The sequence below is a fragment of the Puntigrus tetrazona genome, chromosome 11 (genome assembly GCF_018831695.1).
Source record: "Puntigrus tetrazona isolate hp1 chromosome 11, ASM1883169v1, whole genome shotgun sequence".
NCBI lineage: Eukaryota > Metazoa > Chordata > Actinopteri > Cypriniformes > Cyprinidae > Puntigrus > Puntigrus tetrazona.
In genome coordinates this window covers 3,099,041-3,114,897 of record NC_056709.1, presented here as the reverse complement: position 1 = coordinate 3,114,897, position 15,857 = coordinate 3,099,041, and the positions used below count along the sequence as shown (strand labels likewise).

The window sequence follows — 15,857 nt, the reverse complement described above, 5'->3', positions numbered from 1 at the left end:
ATAGAGGGGTGTGTGATCGTTTGGATGGGGGATGGGCATATCTGCACTTGTGCAAGAGTCAGTGTTGACCTGAAGTCGGCCCTCCTCAGCAAGGTCTGGGCTGTTGTTGGGTCTCTCTCATTAACTGTTGGCTGGGCTGATGGTTTCCTCAGTCGCCGCACTGAGTTAAATAGCTTGAAAATGAGACCGGGTTAAGAGCTGTTTCCTGCAAGCCTCAGCTGCAAGCACATCTGTGGGAGAAGGCTCCAAACTGCCCCCCACGTGTTTGTTCATGGACTGGACTGATTGCCTTTCCTTCCTCTCTCTCTCTCTTTTTTGTCTCAATTTCTTTCTCTCCCACCAAAAAACTTGCTGTCCTTTTGCTTACTTTTCCTTTGGCTCCAGAAAGACAAGCCAAAAGCGAGGGGGTTGAGTGGGTCAGATGAAAAGAAGGACACGGGGACAACAACTTCGTCCGTCTAAAAGCAGTCCGTACAGTATGGCTCTACGCATTTGCATGTGATTGGAACCCTCCCAATGTTTGGAGACTGTTGTCTGGGTCAACCCGAAGCACCCCGGGGGGGCTTATATGCCACAGAGGTCTCCTTCTTTCCCCGGTCGGACAAGCACTTAGCTTGCGCATCTGATATCGCTTACCTACTAGAGCTCAGCGATGCCTAGGTGAAATTCCCTCTGACACTGCGTATATGGAACAGCAGCGTATCCGAGCGTGTTTGTGCGTTTCTCATGTCAAACTACATCAACCGCTTGGAAACACGACGCCCTGGAATCGGAAAACGTTAAATGATCGAACCGGTCCCGCGGAAACGCCTCCCGTTTGAGAAAGCGACCGACTTTTCGCGTAACGTTAGCAAGGAAGTGCTCGTATAGGAAAGGATGAAGTATTAAAACTTTATTTCCTTTATTTGTGTAATGGAAAATGATAAAAACGTACAGCTCAGCAACATCGCCTTGGCTAGGATAGGTCAGTGTTTTTGTTTTTTTTTAATCAATAACAATCAAATAATATTTATTATATAACAATGTGTTCTGAGGAAAGCGAAAAAAGAGATAAAGAGTGAAAATAAATTATCATAATAACAATAACCATAATAACAATTAACCTTTATAAACATTTCTTTGCTTGTATGTCGTATCCATAGAGTCCATTCAGAGGGAATCATGCCCGAGGGGGGTGTATTCCAGCATGTTAGGGGGGGGGGGGATAAACTTAGTGGTCTTCTCTCTTTCTTTGACTCCCGAGAGTCAGAGCGAGTCCGTAACCAGAGAGTTTCTGAGAAGGAACTGCCACGCAGTGAATCTGCAAAGACACATCCTCTCTTTCAGGACAGTACCAAAGTGACTCAGTAAAACGTAACGAAAAGCTAAAAGCAAAGATAGCTCTCTCTCCCTCTGCTCCGTCCGTGAAGGTCCTCAGTGTCTGAAAAGGGAGAGGCGCTTCTTAAAACGCGCAAACCGTCCTCTATACAAGCTGACGTGGTTGTCGATGAGATGACACCTTCCTCTGCGGTGTCCCAAGCGGGAACGAGACCCCTTCGCGTCCCTCACCTATGGAAGGTTTCGTTACGGGAGGAGGAGGGGAGGGTTTTTTGCGTGGTAGGTTTTCGGTATGGAGGAGCTAACGCGTGGGCCCCCCCGGCGAGGGGAAGGCGAGAGCGAGCGCCGGGTCTTCAGTGAGGTTCGGCCCAGGCGGGAGAGCGGCTGGAGTGGTGAGGGTGGCTGAATGTGGGGTGGATGGGAGTCGGAGTGGGCAGCATGTGTCCGGAATGGCTGAACGGTGGCAGGTGGCCCATGTGTGGCATGTGGCTCGCCAGAGCGCTGGCGCTGCCAAACGGAGAGGTCTTGTCCTGCATGCACTTGGAGAGCTCCTCGAAACCCTCGCCAGATCGTTTACTCCTCTTGGACTTGCTGGACATCTTTCGGTTGCGTGTTTGGATGCCTTCTTTTTTCATGGTCAGCGGCCTGTTGACCTACGAGAAAAGAGATAGCGTTGATTAATGAGGAGCGCAACGAGCATAGATGCTTTTAAGTAGAACAGTAACGCTTCAACAGTAGATCAAGACTGCACATTAGAATTTTTATTACATAAAAAAACTGTTATCTAGAATTTTATATCAAATATTTGGGATCCTGGACCAAAAACCCAGTCATAAGTAGCATGGCAACAGCCAACAATACATTGTGTGGATCAAAAATATAGATTAGGATATTAATGATTTTATGTTCCCTGAAGATATCTTGTGGTAGATACCGTAAATGTATCAAAAGTCAATATCTGACTAGTAATATGCACTGCAAAGGCAATATTTTGAGATTCCAGATTTGAAGACCATACGTCAATACAAAGCTTATTTATTCAATCGACGTGTAAATATCCATTTAAAAAACGGACCCTTAAAACTGGTTTCGTGTTCCTGGGTCACATAAAACAAAATCAGTGTTTTTTAATTCATTAAAAAGTAGCTTTTTCGCTTGTGTTAAGATATAGCGTCTATCTAAAATTTTGATTGCATGAATTGCGCGTTTATTAATCATAGCGTTTACACAAATTCTGCATCAAAGTGTATAATGCGGTCTTTCATGCTTTCAGGGCTGAATTTCAAACGACAACTAGACGTCGAAAAAAGCAATTCGGCGGCTCAGCTGTCACGCAATTCCGTTTTTTTTTTCTCTTCCCCCCTTTTGTTTCGCTCGTTTCATTAAGGTGAAATGTATTTATTCGTCTGCTAAATAGATCGCAGCCGAGCTTAACATTAAAAAGGCTAGTTTCAGACAACTCCGAATTGATAGCCTATAACTGACGCCGTATCTTGAATGGCAGACCCGCCCTGCCGTCCCTCCTGGGAATAACGCCCTCCTTTGAAACAAAGCTGGATTAATCTAAAAAGAAAACGGTCAACGGGCTCCGTCTGACAGAGAAAGCCGGCTTTGCGTCGCCCGGCCTCAGTCTTCCCTCTCCTCGATCGATACGAGCTGTCCGCCCACTCGACCACTTCGCTGTCACTCTCAGTGTTTGCGGCTCTTAATACTCACGTTGTGGAGTTTGTAGTAGAGCCCGCAGGCGTTGCACACCGGGTCACCGTTCCCGTTGCGCCGCCAAAGAGTGGTCGTGGTTGTCTGGCAGTTCGCGCAGCAGGTGCCAGCTCTCCTCGCAGCAGACTGTAGAGAAGAAAAAACAATATATATATATAAATATAAAAATAAATTATATATATATATATATATATATATATATATATATATATATATATATATATATATATATATATATATATATTATTTATTTATTTATTTTTTTTTTGTCAATGCTGTGTGCTAAATTAAAACATCCATTATTCAAAACGGCAGTGTATACTTTTAAACTGTTTAAGGTATAGCCTGACACCGATTACACATCCCGTACGGGTGAGCGTGTTATTATTCCGATCAGGTTGTTGCGTGAAGTTTTAAAGCTAATCGACAACCGTATAAAATCCTAAACAGGCAACTCTTTTTATTTTAAATTTTTTTTTTTTACAGCAGCACGAGGCCTTTTTGGCGTCTTATTTTATTTTATTTTTTTATCTTTATTTATTGTACCAGATCCAATCGTCAAATGGCCTACAGTGGACTTAATTCCTGCATTTCTAATATCAATGAAGGGCTGCTTTGGGTTGAAGTAAACGCATTCGTGATCAGAATCCGATGGGGTGACGTCTTCCGCACCAGACAGGATTTCAAAACCCTCCCCAAATAACATTAAACACATGAAATCTCTTAGGCCTCCGTGTTTGGGTTAATTAAATATAGCATGTTCTGCGCATTTAAACGCGCTCAATTCAATTTTCCAATTTTACCTTGATTAGAAAAAAAGCCCGGTGAAATTCGTTTCATTCTTGACCCGTGTCTAATAAATTCTGCCATATTCCGGTAAACGCGTTAGACAGATGATTCATTTCTAACGTTTCGGCGCGAATCAAACGCGTCGGTGGGCGTGGCGACCGCAAAGCCGGGTCATCCATCCCCTGTTCGCTTTTTGTCCATCACGGATCAATTTTTCACACATAACGAGAAACATTTACAAGCGCGCGACGCGATTTCCCCGCAGTCCGACGCACGTAGCGCTCGCGGTTTGCGTTCGTTTGCGATTTACATAATTTCCATTGAGCCTTTGCAACAAAAAAAATAGGATCCGAAAAAAAAAAAAAAAAAAAAAAAAAAACGAAGCTGCGAGTGAAATTAAACAAAACGCAGACGACAACAAAAACACGCACATTCCGATACTTCAGCTCAGTGCCAGTCGAGCATGACAAACAAGAGAGCAAAGAGTATAAATCCATTTATTTTCCAATCCCTGCCCCAGCCCCTTCACACATAGCGCTCTGATAATCGCTTTACAGTAGATGTCATTCGGGCCTGCCGGGGCCAGAGAAAATTCAGCCGGGTTTGTTGAAGACGGAAACACCCGGGAGCCTGGCTTCCTTATCGGGCCCGGGCAGATATCCGGATAGGAAACAACTGGATGGCCTTTGAACAGCGCTCTGAAAACACTTCAGCCCAAAATGCAAAAGCATGGGCAAGCACACTGACTCCATGGAAAACCCTGTGGCCTTTTTCACCATGAGAACATATACAGGGGTGGGGGGGGATGTTGCATCTACTAAAAATAATAAGAAATTAAATTCATAATTGAATTCCTCTTTGGATATGTCACTATTTGTAATTCGGTACAAAGCTGGTGGTTCTCTTTTACGACGCTGGAAATAAGATTCCCTCTGAGACGCTTGTATTTACACTCTGATGGTCACTTAGCCAAGTGAAAATTAAATTATGACACATGGCTGATAGAAAAAGACGGTCTCACTCAATTAAACTGCTTGTTGTGTCTCCGAAATGAATCTCTGTGATAATATTACATCACGCTTTGAGAGACTGCGAAAATGACTCAATAGCAGAGTAAAGAGACAGAGGTGGAGATATAGAGTTTCACCCGCTAAAGGATCAAATGAGATTAGGTGAACAGAACAAAACGTAGCTATAGATCGCATTCTTTCACAATCGTCTGCTTTCATAGAATCCCGATGCTATAAAAAAAAAGTCATCCTGTCTAGGCGATTCATTCCAACGTAATATGATTTATATTTGAATAAAATATGAGTGATAAGCAGTCTGAAAAAAAGCTGATTAATAACCAAAGCTTGACGCAGTTCGACTTTTCGCACGTCTAAATAAATAATAATCTTGAAACTTTAGTGTTGCTTTTTATCGATCATCTCAGCGCGTAAATCAAATCTGAGCTAAATCTGCTTTTAAACATCTCATCAAGATTAAACGAGATAATCGCGCTGCCGGAAATGGAACCATCATAAGCCAGCCGCACGAAACAAAACCAGCGGCATGTGGCTTTCTAAACAGCAGATCAAACCTCTAGATCCGAACAGATGCGTTCAGACAATAGCGAGGCAACAGGTTTCTCTCAGTGTGGAGTGGTGATAATTGTACCGGCATGGGCATTGGTATCAGTGACAGTATCAGAAGTAGAAGCAATAATGATAGCGGGAACAATGGCAATAGTAGCAGTATTGTAACAGGCAGAGTAGGGGATCACCAGGGGGTGAGGGCGACAAACAATTCCAGGAAGATTATAGGGAAAATATAACTTTCCTGGAATTGTGCTCAGGCTTTCTGCGCAGCGCTCCTATTTAGCCCTCTTTCTCACGTGCGCGTGCGTGTGTGTGTGTGTGTGCGTGGGGAACCGAATGGGTTCTGGAGGGCCCGTGGACTCACCAGTCTGCGCTTTGGCTTGATTAGGGGTCGGTTCTGGCCGTTCATCTTGTGGTACAGGCCGCACGCGTTGCAGAGGTAGTGGCCCGTTCCGTCCCGCCGCCACAGCGGGGTGGAGGTGGCTCCGCAGTTCACACATTCACGCCCCTCTGTGCAGAATTCAAGTGGAGGAAAAGCAAAGGGAAATTTATATAATTAAGAGGTCCACGCTCCATCTACAATACAGGAACGCGGGGGTCACGCAAAGGCACGGTCTGGGCAAAGACGAACAACTCCCGTGTTAATTAAACAGGGTCTAACACGGCATCCAACGCTGGAATCTCTCATCCGAGCTGGAGGCGTTACATAATTGATATCGGAATTTGCGAACGTGTTCGTGGATGAAAAATGAGCAGCGCGCGCAGGTTCTGCTCTTAAATTACCAACCTTTTCATTCGTCCGCTGCAAAAGCAACACCAAATACCAGGCTCTTTTTGCAGTTTAAATTTTAAGACTAGAAAGTGATTAAAATGTGTGTTCATCCCCACCCCCCCCGTTTATCAGCCAGCTGTCCTGGCTTGTCCCATTCTCAGGTGTCATATCACAGTAAAGCACCCTAACCTGCTGGAAAGGGCCGTGCGCTTTAATTCATATGCTCTTCCTCCTCACTCCCCTGAGCACCTCTCCATTATTCACATTATAATGTGAGATAGTCGCTGTCCCACCCCGACCAAAGAAAAGAACCAACCGGACAATGGGCGCTCTTTTGAAGTGCATGCGATGTGTTTGCAAGTCATTCGTTTTCATCGCATTTTCTCGACGTGGTCAGAAGTAGCCTATTACTCGCGTTTCACCGAAACTTAAAAAATGGCCCTGCAAGTGGCGAAAATGGGCCCGCAAATGGGATAATTAGAAAATGCACATTTACCATCTATACGATATTGTTTTTAAATAAATGATTTTTTTTTTCTTCCGTAAGTGCCCCATCGTGTTTGTAGGACTGATTTGACTGTTTACGCTGAATCTCTTCGGGCCAGAGAACGATGAAAAACAATTATCAAGTTCAAAACGGTTCCATTCAATCCTAACAATATTTTCGGAACAAGATGTTTTCCGTATGGTAGGTTGGCTAAATAAATAAACAGCCTACATAAAATGTTTAAACAATGATAAGGGCGTTTTTGCATTTTTCTGAGGTTAATAATAATAATAATAATAATAATAATAATAATAAAACTATATTTACTATTGATTAATTTCTGAAGAGCTTTATTTTTAATGTCACATAATAATAATTACCCAGAAGTAATATCTGTAACCTAACTGTAATGACAAGTGTTTAAATAATAGATCAGAATGAAGTTGTCGTTAGCAGCGCATCAGGCCGAAGTCGTGCATGAATAAGCACAACAAACAGCAGGGTCCTTTCGCCTATGTGGGCCTGTCCCGCCGGGGTTTTGTTAGTACTGGGGTCGTGGGAGGGCGGAGGGGGAGTATGTCGTGATTTGTTCAGCTGAAGGTATACAGGATATGACTGGAGCCAGAGCGTCGTGACTCCTAAACGTTTTAGGCGCAATAAGGGCTAAATTTAAAGGAAAACGCAGCGTGAGGCAACACGCGGCCGCCTAAATAAAATCATTCAACTTCAGACCTCACGAGTGAAAGAAAAGAAAAAAAGGCCTTTGTTGATGTGGAGATGACTTTTTTCATTTTAATGAATTAATTGATTATTCGTTGACTCGATCCCTTGCGATATACGTATATAATGTTAAACTCATTTGTGTTAACTTAATCATTTACATCATTTAAACGGAATTGTCTTCGCCAGCAATTACATTCAACATATTGCAAAATGGAGGCTAGCTTTTTATAAAAAAATCGATTTTATACGTTTTTATAAAAATATCGAAAATACAGGTTAAATATAGGCTGTGTGTGGGGGGGGACTGAACGCTTACGCAGTTGTCTGTAGTTATTAGTTCATGCGCGATAACCGCTTTTTATATTTTGGGAATGACACCTTGATGTGTTTTGGCGCGGCATTTTTTTAAAAGCTGGAAACTTGTCGATTGTCATAATTCAAAAATTGCGGTGTAGTGTTGCCTCAAGGGAGATTTCTAAAATGGCAGTCGAATTCGTGTTTAAAAAAAAAAACCTCTGCAGTAAAAAAAAAGGGGGAGTAGGCCAGTACATTTTTCAGGACGCCTTGTATTTGACCACGTTTAACTGTCTTTTATAAGTATAACTTCCTTGGCATTCTCTAAAACGTGCTTTTCTTGCTACACTTCGTGGTCGGGTCAGAGCTAATGAAACTCACCTGAGCACGACCGCGTCTTGCTTTTGCATTTAGGTGTGAAGCTTGAAGCGGATCCGCTGAGGAGGGTACCAGGATGAAACAGACCGCCGCCGTACTCGTGTGGCGCGGGGAGGGAGTACGTCGGGTAGGTTGGGATGGGATGGTGCGTGGACGGTGTTTGGGCGCTCATAGCCAGGCTTCCCCGAAGAGGGCTACATCCCTCCATTTTCATCCCGTCAGCGATGGACACTTGGTACTTGATGGACTCCTTTTCGTCCATTCTTGCAGTGGTGGAGGTCGGAGAAGAAGGGCCGGGGTCCGGCGAGACGTCTTTCGGTGGGGTCGGGGGGAAATTGTAGAGGGGATGTGGACTGGAGTGGGTCGCGGACGTGAGGGAGGAGACGGGAGCGGTGCTGGAGCTGCTGCTGCAAGGGTAACCGGCGCTGGCGGGGTGCAGGCCAGGCTTGCTGAAGTGACTGACCGCCCAGGCGTTGTGGTGGGCGGCGGAGAGCGCTGCCTTGCCGCTGTCTAGCCAAGGAATACCGGGACTGTGTATGAGGTGTGGTCGGCAGACCTGACTTCCCGTGAGACGAGCTGAGGAACACAAGAAAGAAACGAGCATAAAACTCGACCCGAAATGAAAACCGCCAGCAACGTTTCTGTTTACTCCGCTGTTTCAGCGACCAAAATATCCAACGTTCACTTCTCACCTGTTAACTCCGTACTCGAACAGTACAAACTTGACATTGAGATCAAATAAAAGTTAAATATCAGTTACGCAACGCACAAAACCGCCGAAGATGGTTCACTCTTTCAGTTCGAACCGCAAGCGAACGCTTAAAATGTATTTTCTTTCGCCTCTGCGTGATTTTCCCAACAACAACAACAAAAAAAAAACAGATTTAAAATCTCCTCAGAAAACCGACAATGCCGCAACTTTTTTAACGAAGCCTTCTCGCAGCTTGCTGTTCGCACAAATTACACACTTGAACTAAGAAGTTCATCAGGAATTTTTCGTTTTGATTTGGCATCCGGGAAGTGCCTTGATCCCCCTCTCTCTCTCCCTGACACGAACTTCCCTTTCCTCATCAAGTCATTCGCTGGACATTTTCTTTTTCTTCTTATCTTTACGTTCACCTCGTGGAGATGACAGTTCGCGCCGCAGAGAGGAAGAAATCCGACATCTATCGTTGCTGACACGTTTTTGTCATCCTTTCTCTCGGATAATTTGTCTCTTTCAGACGCACGGTGCGCGTAGGTATTATGGTTTTGTGCAAAACAACAGCAACGTTTACATCGGCCTGTGTTTAGTTGAGTATCTACACCTCTCAGCCGTAAAAAGTCCGCTTTTTAGGCCGCACTGCGTTACGCTTCAAAGCCCGCGAGAGTAAAAGTCATCGAAACCTTTCGCGCACAACACGGTCGTGCTAAATATTTACTTTAACATATAGTCAGCTGATACTACATATAATCAACGATGTATTTTATTTACTACGCTTTTTTTATAAGCGCAAGAGTGGCCTGTAGTTTATACAGCCAAGAACCACCACCAACGTCTTTCGCCATAAACATGTTCAGGATTTTCTACTAAAGTTAAATAGTCTGTAAATTATAAAATAATAGCAACGGCAGCAATGGACATGCTATTTTATAAATAAGTTCACTTATAGCGCAAACGGCATATTAAATAAATAAACAAATAGTTACTTAATTTCTAAAAAAACCTTTTTGTGCATGATAATGTAGCCTGTGTGGCTGAAATATGTCTAGGAATTTGCATAATAAAATATGCATATTCAATCATCAAGATATATGCAGCCTGCTATATTTGACGTAAAGAAGCCTCTTACCGTGCGCTTGTCCGTATGATACTCTAGCCCGAGAATTGGGGTAGTAAGGGTTCCCCTGCGAGTCCAAGTGATTCAAGAACACATCCACCTCGTCCGGGGGCAGAAGAGGGGCCATGGGCTCCATGTAATTGTGTGTAAGCCCGTGATGATGGGACTCCGGGTGCTGGCCGTTGAGTACCGCGTGATGATGGGCCATCCATCGAGACTGATCGGCCGCAACCTCCATGTCTAGATCGTCCGCGCTCCGAAAAAATGTTTCGGGAAGTTTTGTTTTCTAGACGTCTACTTGAAAACCTTTCGGTCGCTAACAGACCCAGGAGCGACACCGCGGTCCTTTAAATAATTAAAACGTGTATCTCGTGAGTTTACTGCCGCAGCTGGCGATTCCCTATTCGCTTTTCGCACGTGCCTTTATTTTTGGAGAAATAGAGCTCCGGCTCCTTCGCTTTCGGCAACGCTCAGGAACACCTGTAAGAGAGCGACAAACAAAATGCGTGTCAGTTTTTAACGTTTAGTACATTGCGAGACAATATATCGCCTGTGAACTTTTTGGAAAACGGGTTGCTAAAGAAAGACGCTGCATTGGAGGTTTAAGCGTATGCGATTTTAAAGATCTACCGAAACGTACTCACGGCGCAAAGCAGCATTTCAGCACTGCGATCCCAAGTTTTATTTTTTCCCGTGCTGTTCTCTTGCAAAAAGAACGTTAATCCTCAAGATGTCTGCTGACGTTCGTAATTCGCCACTGGTTTAAATTGTCCACAGCCCGATTGTTAAACTCTCCCCCCCTCACACACACAAAAAAAATCTACGGCTGTCCGAAGCGGAGAGAAGTCTCATTAATGAATTGCGCCTGTGTACTGTCGGATCTGGCGCCAGTAGATTCCATATCTTACGAAGATGGGCGGGGTCGCGGGCTGGCAGTGATGGCTCCGTTAACCAATAGCAGATCGCGATGACTGCCATTGGCTCGGACATCACGCTTTCCGATCTGCCACGGCGACTCTCGGCCTAGTGCTCCACATTCAGAGAGCTGAGAGGCTCATCATTCAGCGGAGCAATCTATCGAGATCTTTTTACCTTTCTTTAGAGCTTGGTGACGTGTGATAATGTTGTCTTTTTTTTTTTTTTTTACTTAGAGTCTGCAATCACGAGCCTTAAAGCCTTCATCGGAACGTTTATCCAACAAAATAAAAATGGCAATTAAAATAATTGTTTACAACTTAAAAAATAATATTAACCCGTATATGGTAGATTAGGCCTACTTTTATTTATACAAATAGTGTCTCTAGCAGTGACTCTAATACTGGCCTAAAAAAGAGCGATTCACTCCAGTCATCATAAATGTTTGTTAAAAAAATGATTAATGCGATTAAGACCTGTTGCCTGGCAATTAACGTTTGCTTAAAACAACAAAACCCGTATCGCTGAAGTGTCGCAGGCTATATATGCCCCAATGCAAACAAACATAAGTCCCGGCACCTCAGGCATTAATTGGGGAGGAGTATTTTATGGTCTCTAAATTGGGGGCTATTGTTCTTGCGCGTCTAATTGTTTTAAATTAGTTGTCACCGCATTCTTCTTGTGAAAACACTGTCTTTGTATACCGTTTCAAGCGATCAAACGTCGCTTTACATATTAATAGCGGGCCAGTCTCTTGGTGGTGCCGACAGGTCGCATGGGCAGGTCCGAATAGAGCCAATTGGTGGCCATTAGGGCAGCTTCGTTGATTCTTGCTTACAATTATCCCGTGGCAAAACAAGCAGCGGGCTTGCCCACCGCAGGTAGAAAGACAGAACGTCGCCAACCAGCTTGATAAGCGTTTAGATAAACCGTGGATGCAGGTCAGTCAGCCGAAGACTTCATTAGCATTTAGAGTTTATAGCTTTCGCCTCCCGACCACTGCGTTTGCCCGGCTACTGCCTGTCCATTCGAGAAAAGCGACCTTTCCCACTTTGCACGTTTCGAATGCATTGGATTGAGGCCGATACAAAGAAACATAATAAAATCATACTGCCTGTTTCTAACGAGATGACGCGCCTCTGTGCTCCTCTGGGTAGCCGCTTCTCACCTTTGGTAGCTCTGCGGCCTCGCGCCGCTTGTAGCAACGCTTTGTGGATATTAATTATTCATTTAGCTTGTCTGGTTGGATCAATCAAAGAGAACACAAGATCAACTTGTCTACCAGGGCGCTCCAGCTCGTTCCAGAAAGGCGTTGTTTTGGGCTTTTTTTTAAACCCAGTTTAGCTAAGTTTGGGTTTTTTTAGAAATCGGGTTTGAATAATTTTGTACGACATAACGCATCGATTTAAATGATCGTGGCGTGTCGGTTGGATGATGTGCATTTTTATTAGCATTGTTGTTGTTGTTGTTGTTTATTTAAAGCGGCGGTCTTAGTCTGCGTGCTCTCTTCTGAAGCAACAATGATTGACAGGCAATAATTGAAGCGCGAGCTCGGAGCCCCTACCGGCCGCCACTCTGACGCCGTGACTTGACGTCACTGTATCTCGGTAAAGCAGGAGAAAAAATTATAGATGGGCTGCAAAAGACTTACCTAGAATGTAATGCACTCAGAACAGCTGTGCAAAAAAATAAGTTTTAGAATCAATTTAGGCACCAATACAACACCGAACACTAAAACAGAACTTCAGTATCAGATGCTTAAGTCCCTTTTTAACACACTGGGTTCTGGCCAGAGGCCCTAAACAGCATAAAAGCCCCCGGCAACCCGAAGCCAAATTTTGGAATGTGAAGAATAATACGCTTATTTTTTTTTTTTAACGCAACGATTCATTTTACGCATGTTTTACAATCAAAAGGTGCAGTACCACATTATGCGGCCATAGACGGAAGTTGATGTTTGAGGCGTCTGAAATGGCCTCTTTTGTCAAAAGCGCTTTATTTAGTGCTGATCAAAAATAATAGCCTGTGCAAAAAGAGTATTTGCAAAAACGAGGCTGTTACAAATGTTTGGGCGCGTAAAAGCCGTAGGTGTGACACTCCTCAGCCATTAAAGGTTATTTGAATTATATTCAAATGTCATATTTATTATCGCTAATCGTTAATAATGTATTTTTTTCTGCGTATGTTTTAGTTGTATGTATGCCGTCTCAGGGCTAGCTTCAGTACCATCTCTTAATTGCGTTAATTATACCGATTGATTTTCTAGCTTCAGCCATCAGTTTTAGCACCGATAACCACTCTAAGTTTAGCTCACCTTAGGCTAAATATTCTTTAGTGAATACCTGCACTAACTACCCGCGCTAATCCGGTTGCTCTCGATGTTAAAACAAAAGATATTGTCCTTTTTAGCATTTAGGGTTGGAGTTATTACCGCCGGCTGCGCGAGGACCCTAACTCACCCTTGCGAACGTGCGTGCGCGCGTCCGCGGATTCAGACTTTATTTCTTACGTAACGCGACTCGGGTCGTCCACCGCGCGTGGCCGCGACGGCGACACCACGCCCGCGACGTCACGTTAATTCGCTTTAAATTAATTGCATCGAAAATAACGGCGAGCGCCGGAAACGAGCTCCGCGAAAATGGAGGCAATCATTCCCTTAATTAACAGGTGCCGTGAAATGGCTTTGCCCGTTCGTTCCCTCACCGCGCGTTTATCATTCTCCGTGGGGTTAAAAGAGGGCAGGAGGGGGCAGAGAGCGGCGCAGAAGGGTTTGTGAAGATAAGCAGGCGCTGGGATACAGGGGGAATGACACAGACCAGCTGAAGCGGTATTGTCCTTTACTCACGGGTAATTAGATTGTGACAGGGCACTCGGGGGCAGACACAAGCACAGGCAAAGTCACAAGCCTCCTGTCCTCTGCTGAAGCATGGATAACGGGGATTGAAAGCGAAGCACCCTCTTTTCATTTCATCCAACAATCCACATTATTTTGCAGCAGGGTCTCGTATTTGTGCGCGCGTTAAACGATGCCCCCGGATGCTTTTACATCCTAACGCGCCGCTTTTTTTTTTTTTGTCTTCTCCGACTTGTGAAGTTCTCATTCTGAGCGACAGCGTTAGTTTCGTCGGAAAACGATCCCGTGGCAGTCATAAATCTGAAGGGCGATGACAGCGCGCCCGCCCTCCTTTTTGTGGTTGACAGCTCTTGAAGTCAATGATTTAAATAAACAGCACAGGTGGGCTAAAGCGAGCGTCCTCGGGGCATTCCAGAGAAAGCTAATTCCTCGGCTCACATCGCATCACATTCGCTTTCACGTTTAGAAGCGTTACAAAAAAAAATACGTTTTCAATATTGGCAGGAAATTAGGTTTTTGCACGCCATGGTTTGTTAAATATCATCATCATAATCACACAATCCAGCATGGGATAAATCTTAAAAGTTCTTTTTTAGATATGCACTGTTTATATATCCCAAATAGTAAAATTGTATTCATTTCATTCATAATTGTTGTATCATACAGCGGCGTTTGCATGTTAACATGCTGTCAAACAGGGTTGAATTACAACCACTAAATAAAAATGTTAACAAACATTATAATATTATATTAATCCTTTTAGCACACGCGAATGGACATCTACACAAATATAAATATAAATCTGTCGTTTTAGTCTTTTCTATTATAACAAAAAAAATGTGGTCGTACAAACGGTTTTAGCAAAACCATCTGACTTATAGTTTTGCAATGAATGTATTTTACTATTATTATTATTATTATTATTATTATTATTCAGGCGTACCAAATGCATTTTATTGTCTTTATTATAACTGCGATTCGGAATAAAACCGCGATCCCTAACCCATCGTAATTAACCCATTTCAGACCTCTTTATAAATACCTCGCTAAAACGCGTGAATAATCTCTTCGTTTTACCCGACTTCACGCTCGCTGTGTCGAATGATAGCCCACGCAAAACGCGTCTTACCAGTGTTTACGATTAGGCTCTCTCTCCTCTTGACATTTCGCAGAGAAATGCGTCCTGGGGGCCAATTCCGTGTGGCACCGTCTTTGAAGGCAGAGCGCCGGTGATTCGCTGTGCTCCGAGAAGCGCCGAGGCTCTGGGCACGGTCCCCCTGTAGCCGGCGGTGCCAGCCTTTCCAGAGAGTCGAGCGTCTTTCCAGAACGCTTTCGCTGAGGATCTTTCTTCAGTGTAGTGTCTGACACCTCGTACTCTATCTTGTCTTACTCTCGCCGTCTCTCTCTCTCTCTCTCTCTCTCTCTCTCTCTCTCTCTGGAAACGGCGAAACTTGAGGCACTAAAGTAGGGCTGCTGAAACGTAGCCGCGCGTCAGCCAATCTGGTCTTCCGGGTCGCGCTTTGATGGTTAAAAGCTGTTATGCGCGGCGCGTTCGTATAATTACGAAACGACACCCGCTCGCTAAAGGCTTCGCGCGTAACCCTCGCGTTTTGGCCGTCGCGTAGGCAAACGACACTCACTTCTTTTTTTTTTTTTTTGCAGAAAAGCCAACTCCGTCGCATTTGTGCATTTAATTATCGCGGTTCTTAATCGCTGCAGATGCGTTTGAATATGTAAATTTGTACTTTTTATTTAATATGAGACGCCTTCAGGCTCCCCATCTTAATGAATTCTATCCCTCCTTGATCTTGTCTATAATATGTTGCGACGTTGCGGTCGACCTCAACTCCCCCCACCACCCACCCGCCCAGCCAGGCCAGTTTTAACTCTCTCGCACACAAACACCAACTTTTTTTTTTAAAACATGCAAAGCCTCGGCAAATCTCCGGCACGAGACCGTGGGCTCGCGTGCGGCGGCTCAGGCAGGGCAGGTGCAGCTCCGGCCTCTCGCGCCCGGCTTCCCCCAAGAGTGCACGCGCACAATGAGAGCGCGAGAGGAGTGAACTCCGACAGAATTAATTGCATTATATGGAATGATCAAAATAACAATGTCCGACGCCAGCTATTGTTTTGCATTCATTCGGGAGACCGCGAGCGGCGAAGGATTCAAGTCAGTCAAACCAGAAACTACTTCTTTTGGCTGCTAACCCTG

At 44.4% G+C, this 15,857-nt stretch overlaps 1 protein-coding gene across 5 annotated transcripts; it reads right to left on the bottom strand.

Annotated features, from left to right (window-relative positions):
- Nucleotides 1–877: 877 nt before the first annotated feature.
- On the bottom strand, nucleotides 878–15,180 carry gata2a (GATA binding protein 2a). Of its 5 annotated transcripts, none has more exons than XM_043252589.1 (6): nucleotides 14,775–15,180; nucleotides 9,889–10,356; nucleotides 8,060–8,632; nucleotides 5,767–5,924; nucleotides 3,034–3,159; nucleotides 878–1,970 (listed from the first exon to the last, which is right to left on the bottom strand). In XM_043252589.1, the coding sequence occupies exons 2-6, from the start codon at nucleotides 10,112–10,114 to the stop codon at nucleotides 1,671–1,673; spliced, it is 1,383 nt and encodes a 460-aa protein (XP_043108524.1). In that variant the 5' UTR covers nucleotides 10,115–10,356; nucleotides 14,775–15,180; the 3' UTR covers nucleotides 878–1,670. The 5 variants fall into 5 exon arrangements, with proteins under 5 accessions (XP_043108524.1, XP_043108525.1, XP_043108523.1 ...); XM_043252590.1 differs by lacking the exon at nucleotides 14,775–15,180 and adding an exon at nucleotides 10,517–10,749; XM_043252588.1 differs by lacking the exon at nucleotides 14,775–15,180 and adding an exon at nucleotides 10,521–10,749.
- Between the last annotated feature and the right edge of the window lie 677 nt (nucleotides 15,181–15,857).